Source organism: Microtus pennsylvanicus, chromosome 12, assembly GCF_037038515.1.
Source record: "Microtus pennsylvanicus isolate mMicPen1 chromosome 12, mMicPen1.hap1, whole genome shotgun sequence".
NCBI classification, from domain to species: domain Eukaryota; kingdom Metazoa; phylum Chordata; class Mammalia; order Rodentia; family Cricetidae; genus Microtus; species Microtus pennsylvanicus.
In genome coordinates, this window is record NC_134590.1 from 30458715 (window position 1) to 30466379 (window position 7665).

The window sequence follows — 7665 nt, forward strand, 5'->3', positions numbered from 1 at the left end:
TTAAGGATAGACATTTAGGGTATTTGAAGTTATAATGCTTTGCTTCATTTTACAGAAGAAAATGGTGAATCCCAGAGAAGACACAGTTCACATTCAAGTTCCCAAATTCCATACTAGGAACACTTTAAAGACTTAAGTTTTACTAGCCCAGCACTTTAGACCTAGGGACACATAGCTTCTTTTCAGTCTTTAAAAATGGGTCTCATGTATCTCAGCCTGGCCTGTACTTGCTGTGTGGGCAAACATCTGATCCATCTGCCTCTACTATTTTAATGCTGGTGTTATAGACATGTGCCATCACTCCCAGGTTTTCTGGGGCCAGGAACCAAACTTCACTTCCTGTATGCTATGCAATCACGTCCCCAAGGCCTGGTTGCAAACTTTGAAGCCTTTCCATTTACTAACTCTGTAGCAATGGTGGAGTTAGTCACCTCTTAAATTTCTCATCGCATGCTTTGCCCTGTCTTAGTTTTTCATTGTTTCAGGCTGTTGTGAGAGCTAAGTATTGTATACCCCTCATTCACAGTTAAATGAGCAAGGAATTCAAAATTTGTATGAGATGTATTCTACACATAGGAAATACTCAATAAATATTATTTATTTTCACAACATTGCATATGTTCATGCCCAATATGGTCCTACAATTACTGGCTTTCATATATGACTTCCAATTTTAAGATCTATATAGTCTCGTTTTAATGAGATTAAAGGCATAAAAATACCTGTTATCTTCAAACAGAAAGACAAGCAGTTTCTTTCTCAGATAGTACATTCTATTGTTAAACCTGAAGGGGGGCCTTGTGAGTTTTCATGTAAGAGAAATGGATGCTTATCTATTTATTTATCTGCTGGTGTGCGCTCCAGGTTTTAATTGGTACTGACCTATCTGCTCCTTTTCCAAAGGAAATTCTATTAAAACCCAAGAGAATTAACTGACAGCAGCAAGAATATATTTGGGCTATTTTTTAGCAGCTATTGCTAGCTATTTGGGGAAAAGAGCCTCAGAATTCTACACTGTGAAGCATAAAGAAAAGAGTACTCTGGGAAAAGATGATGCTGTAATATGCTTGACACATAATATAACATAAAGTGTGTTTTGTAAGGAGAAAGGATGATATAGGTATGTGCTTAGCTCAAGATATATGATATTGATACATACTATTATACTTGACAATTTTTGTCCCCACTTAACGCTTGCTGACTAACAAGTACTGATAGTGGAAGACTTCAGTTCCTACTGGACCACATCGTCTTGGCTCTTCTTGTCTTTGAATCTTATTTATCTTTAATTATAGAATTAATCTTCTCTCTGAGTACAACTACCTATTAGACTAACCAGAAAGTAACTTCAAACTGAACGTGAAATTTTTGATATATTGATGCTCATAGAGAAAATCACAAGGAAAATGAGCTCATTTTTAAAGATAACATTAGAATAATGTTCTTCAATTTTGATATTTGAAGTACTTTCTATGCACCAGAAATTGGCATTTTTCAGGAGAAATAAAAATGATCAGACCCCCATCCCAAAGGTCAGATTCAAAATTTGCTCTTGTGAGCCTCAGGGTAATTGAGGTATGCCTTTAAGATTAAGAAGTTAGGCCATCGAGGAAGAAGGGTTATTGCAGAGAAAAATTCTGACAGGTGACTTTTCTCCTGAGTCACCATGGTGATGGCAATTAAACATAGCTGGATGATGCATCAAGATCCAATGGAATCTAATGCTAAAATAGCAACAAGATAGAATATAAATGGATATCTGTTCGGTTTAATTTGTTCTGTGCATTATTTATACAATTGTGTCTTTTTCATTCTTGTCTTTGCTGAAGCTATTTGTGAATCCTATAAGAGCATTCACCTCTGCACTTGCAGAACAGTGAAGACAGGAGCGAGGCTACCTTTCACTAGAAATGGCTTGTACTATGTCTTAGTCTGATTCGGCACTCTATATGTATAGTCTTCTGCATGTGGACACTTAAACCATCGTGACTTTAGCTTAAGGAAAGAAAACTGTATTTGAAATTGCTCCTTGATTATTGCATCTGACTCTTGCCTGAGAAGGGACAGCTTGTTGTGGACATCTGAACAGGAAAGCTTAGCCCTTTTGCTGTTTACAGTCTGTAGCATGTTTTTTCTGAGATACTACTCGAAGAAGGAACTTCTGTCTGCTACTACCTCTTCTACTGAGCAGATGGTGAGGGTTATTTTATGACTAATTGGTAGGAGCCATTACCTCCTTTCATTCTACCTGTCTTTTGCTCAGTCACCAGCCTGTTTGTGTGTGTGTGTGTAGAGCTTCACAGAAACTGTAAAATTAAAAGATTCGAAGTGTTTAATGTACAATAAATAGAAACCATGGTAGATAATTTTCTATATAAGACTTTAGAAAACCATAAGACTGTGTTTGCTGTCACATCAGCACAAAGTTCATAATGAGAAAGAAAACTTTCTTTTTGAACCAATCATAATTAATATCATATAGAAGTCTTACTTTCAACTATGTATATGTTTTTATACACTAAAATTATTCTCTAAAAGTTTTAAATTAACTTCTCAGAATAAACGAATTGTTTTTCTTACATTTTGTTTGAATTAATTTGTTGCATAAAAGCATACCAATTGTGCACAGAAAAATATTGACAAATCGTATAGTTTCTGGTAGATGCTCTTTACCATAACGATTTCCTTTTCTTTTCTTAATTTTGGAACCACATTTTTATGTCCTGAAGGACATTAGTCAGAAAATAGTCCTGATACAATATTAACCTTAAAATTGGGCAATATTAAAAACCAATTTGGAAACATATTTTACTTAGATTAGCACAAAAGGACAAAATTTAATAGAACCCTCATTCTCTGACTCATTAATTTAATGTGTAACTATCATGCCATGTTCCCAGCCATAGAATGTGTAATGACAATAATGACTAAAAACGTGAAAATTAGCAATGTTGCAGCAAGGCATGTACATGTTTATTAAATACTAGATGTGTTATTTTATTGTTAATCCTTATTTTGCCTTAAATTTGTAGGAATTTTCCTATCATATAATCACATGTAAGTTAGTGCCCTTACATTGCAGAAGACTGCTTAATAACAAGCTCTAGGTCTTACTTCCTGAAGACCTTTATTCCTACTTACGGTGTCCAAACCATGCTGCAAAGCATTCTCTTCTTGGTGAAGGTAAGACTAAGAATCCCTGTTCCTACATAATACCCTCAACCCTTCAAAACAATTCCCCTCCCCCGCATTTCTATTGTGTTTGCTGTTTCCATTGTAATTAATTTATTGCAACACTTTGCCATAGATGAGACACTAATATAAATCCGAGTCTTGTCGGTAACTCTCATTAAAAGCAAAGAATACCCAAAGCAAGATTTCTTATTTTCCAGCTTTCCGTGGCCACAATTCTATGTCTCTGATGTCATGGTAAGAGGGAATGGGTTTTGGGGCAGAGAGCATTATCTATTGAGTGACTATTTGAAAACACACCAAGTTCACATAAGCAGACTGTATTATCCAGTAATTAGGAAGGGGTGTTCTATGCTCCTGGATTTTGCATGTGCAGCTTCTCAGTTTGTGTATGAATCCATTTCAACAACTGACAGGGCAGAACTTTTCTTGCAGTGGTTATTATGGTCATGCAACTTATATATTCGATTAAGTTTTAAAAGATTGTAAAACATATGTATATAGATTTGTGTGAGTGCATGTGCATGCATGTGTGTCTGTGTTTGGCATTGAGAGTCCTTGTAGTTCTAAAAACCTATGTGCCCTATTCCAGTAACACAGAACACTGCCTGAGGCACAATTTGCCTTCTGAGATTTCTATATGGTCTCTATATAAATGATCTGTGGAGGTGTTTGCAAGATGCCAGGTAAATGACTGGACAGGAAAATGTTATTCTAATGTGTATAGGCTGACACTAAATGTTATGCTAATACATCTGGCTGCATTCACAGTCCTAAGCCCCTGTTGTGACCTATGCACATCTGGTCACTCTCCTCTGGATGTTTGTAAACAGCTGCGTTGGGCATTAGCACACATGGAAATAGAACATTAGTCTGTTAAAAGTCTTCGCCAAGTTAAAAAAAAAACACTTGTTTATCAAATTTGAAAAAAATGGATTTCTGTTTTGGTGTAGTAGGAAAAAAATACTTGATAATTATTTGAAACAATCTGAGGCATTATGAAATAGTATTTTAAATAAGCCTTTGAAGATAATGAGAGTTACAACTGTGTCCCCAAAATCACAGATTTTATACTTATATCATCCATTAAATGATCTATAAACATATTTATTTTGCTAAAAAAGGTGAAAAGGAAAACCCTGAAACCTCAGTGTTTTACAACAAAAAAATAGCCCTCTATGAGGGTTATTTCCCTCATGAGGGAAATGAACAACAATTCAACAACTGTTACAGACAGAGGAATCCTAAAGGATCCTGGTCTCAGTTACTCGGTATATTTAAATTTCTGTTGCTGCAATTATTTTCAGGGCGGAATAAAAAGACACTTGTTCCTGTAGATCTGTTTCTTCCCCGGGTGGTGGGTTCTAGAAAAGCAACAGGCATATCTTTCCCCCTGAACTCTAACAACTAGAAAACGGCTTCCCAAGGTAGATGGAAAAGTGGCAGCTAGAATTTCAGTACTTTTTGCAATAGTCCTTGAGAAAAGATAGTACATGAAGATGAGTACAGGGGGGAGGGGGAGAAAGAGGAAAGGGGAGGAGGGATGGTAAAATATAAATCCCTTAAAATTTGTGACTCTTCTAATTCACCTCTCCCTTCCCTCAGTCCTTTTAATCATCAGATCTTTTCCTTTTGCCTAGGTTCCTAGAATAAATCAAAGCCATATGATTCGACGGGTTCTCGTCAAACTCAAAACTAGCAAGCTGCAGAGAGACAAACCCATGAACGCTAGCATGGGTATAAGATGCCCAGAAGCAAGCTTGGGCACTTCTGCTGTTAGCCGTTCTGGACTGTTCATCTCAGCCTGTTGCTCCTGCCAAACACTGTGCTGGATTCTGTAGCAGGGAGGGGATACTTGCGAGCTTTGCCAGTTAGCTTGGTGTCTAGGCTGGGTAGCTTGGGGCTAGCAGGCTGTGGTGTGAAGATTGTGGGGGTTGTGTCTGGTCTGCCTGTGGCTGCGAACCCGAACCCCTGGTCTGGGGGACCCCATGCACGCCATCTGACCGCCTGCAGATGGTGCCCTGAATATCCCCACACGCAGGGAGACCCGGTTAAAGTAAGGTTCAGACTCCGCCCCAGCCAATCCTCCGGCGCAACAGTCCCTCTTCCGTCCCAAAATAGTGCAGAGTACGTCTCCTTCGGAACACCGCAGTAGCCCGTGTGTGTCGAAAATACAAACTGTGGGGTGATCGACAGTGTGTGTACTGGAGTGGGGCGTACGCGCGAAGTGGGACCCTGGGGACCAGGGCTGAGGTGATCACCAATGAAAAGCAGAGGACAGAGAACAGGTTCATTTCGCATCTGCGTAAGCTCGGCGGCCCGCCGAGCAGTGGGAAGGCCACTCACCATATTCACTTCCGAGACCATGTCTATGCTGGCGACATCGATCCGCATCCCGACGTCCACCGGGGGCCCTGCCGGGGAGGGGGACCACAGTAAAGACAATTTTTCAGTGGCAGGGGACTGAGGGGACAGAGGGGGGGGGGCTTACCAGATCTTATTGCGGGCTAAATAGGCTCACTCCCTACCCCCCATTCCTGTTGTAGGGGACAGCCTGCGAAAACAGGTGTGGGCTCACGCGTGACGCGGTGACAGTGCAGAGGGTGTGTCGGGGTAAGGAGAGGGACAGCGCAGCCTGAGGATTTGCCCACCTGAGACTGGGGATCCTGAGTGTGTGTGTGTGTGTGTGTGTGTGTGTGTGTGTGTGTGTGTGTATCCAGGGCGTAGTACTGCACGTTTACAGAAATGGTAAAATGGGGAAGAGGGTATTATCCCTGACTGGAAAGGTGAACTAGGGATGGGTTACAGGTTGAAAGAAAAGCCATGAAGCATTACCTCCAAAGTCCGGCCGCAAGCGAATGTCATATCCTTTGAGCAGTCGATCCACTGTCTCTTTCACGTATGACATGTTGCTGGGTTCATTGGAGCTGAAGGGAAGGAGTAGGGACTGAATTCAGAACGGGCACAAACAGACATAAAAAGATCCTGACACACCTACCCCCATATAACAAAATACATGACCCAGCAGGCACGGAAAAAAAAAGAAAAAGAAAAAAGAAAAACACCAAGAAAAAAAGAGAGAAAGAGAGAGATTGGAGAAGGCAGCTCACCTGTGTGCACAACAAACCATGGCAACCATCACAGGAAAAGAAAGAAGCCCCAAACTCTCTCGATTTTGTACTGTCCACATTCCTAACTCTGATGAAAGAATTGTCTTTTCTGCGAAGATTCAAGGAATGCAACTTAGTCGGCGGCTGGGCAGTAATTCCCGAATGGACCTGCGCATGCGCAGAGGGTACTCACTACCAAAAGACACCTTGTGCCTTGCAAACAATATTCCTAGTGGAACAGGCAACAGATTTCAATCCTTTTAAAGTTCCTGTCTCGGGAGCTCCACGTTCTCCGGGTAGTCGGTTACAACCTGCTGTCTCCATGCAGGGGAGCCTACGTGCCTGTGTGCGCCCAGTTATCCTGCGCTGTGGCTTGCTACATTCCCTTCCCTTGGTCCTAAACCTGATTTTGCTTTGCTTTCTTTCCTTTCTTTTCTTCCTTTCTTTTTCGTTTTTTAACCTGCGCTTTCAATGATATGACTAAGGATGTATGATCGATATCTTTTGCTGATAATCACGGAGGTCCCAGAACAAGAAGTCTGGAGGCAGTTCTCTGGTCGCCTTTAGAGAGGTGGGAAGTGTGCTGGGGATGGGGAGTGGGCAGCGACAACCGGAAAATGAGCAGGGAGAAAAAAAGAGGAAAGTCGGGACAGTTCGGGAAAACTGTGAATCTTGTTCCTTTCAGAGGTAATGTAAAGGCTTAGTGTAGTGTTTCCCTGGGTTAGGAGAACTGGCCAACTTTTGAATGTACTCTTTACCTTTGCCGCCTCCTCTCCATGGGTAGATTTGGAATGGGAAGTGCAAACAACGATGGGGCAACTGTGGCAGGATATCTATTCTAGGGTCTTTGCTGACAAGTCTTGTAGTTTTTAGTAGGCAAAGCCTCTTGCTGATAACTGCCAGCGTGCTAGCTCCTGTTAGTAGTAATCCCTACACAGAACCCTGAGCACACCAGGTCTGAACTGCAGGAGGCAGGAGGAAGACAGTCTGGAGCAGCCAGTCTCCTTAGAAATAAAGGGAAGTTGATTAGTGCTATTCAATAAATATCAGAAAACGTGCCAGGTGGTTGGAGACTCTAGGTTAGGTTCATGTTCCTTAGTTAAATGGCATCTATCAATTTCCTTTGTTAAATGGCAATGCCATTATATACTAGGAATTCTGAGACTTGGAGCTGGCTTAAGAGGGTTTCAGGCCTAGAGAAATCCACAAAATATTATATTAACATAAGCAAAAAATCCAACGCATCTTTATAGTCTCTGTAGACGGAAGAATTATTATTATACCAAGAGGCATTAGAAATTATCTCAGTGGAGGGGAAAAACAGAGGGAAGATGACTCTTTTTTTTTTGCCAAAACAGGAAAG

The 7665-nt window shown here is 40.9% G+C and overlaps 1 protein-coding gene across 2 annotated transcripts in view; it reads right to left on the bottom strand.

The window, feature by feature from the left end:
• Positions 1-6701, bottom strand: part of Gabrb1 (gamma-aminobutyric acid type A receptor subunit beta1) — a 359250-nt gene extending 352549 nt beyond the window's left edge. The window contains exons 1-3 of one of the 2 annotated variants that reach the window (XM_075943134.1): positions 6303-6701; positions 6028-6119; positions 5539-5606 (exon numbers count right to left, since the gene is read on the bottom strand). In XM_075943134.1, the coding sequence (XP_075799249.1) occupies positions 5539-5606; positions 6028-6119; positions 6303-6382 (240 nt within the window). In that variant the 5' untranslated portion in view covers positions 6383-6701. The remainder of the gene's footprint in view (positions 1-5538; positions 5607-6027; positions 6120-6302) is intronic. The other variant, XM_075943135.1, reaches the window with a different exon arrangement.
• Between the last annotated feature and the right edge of the window lie 964 nt (positions 6702-7665).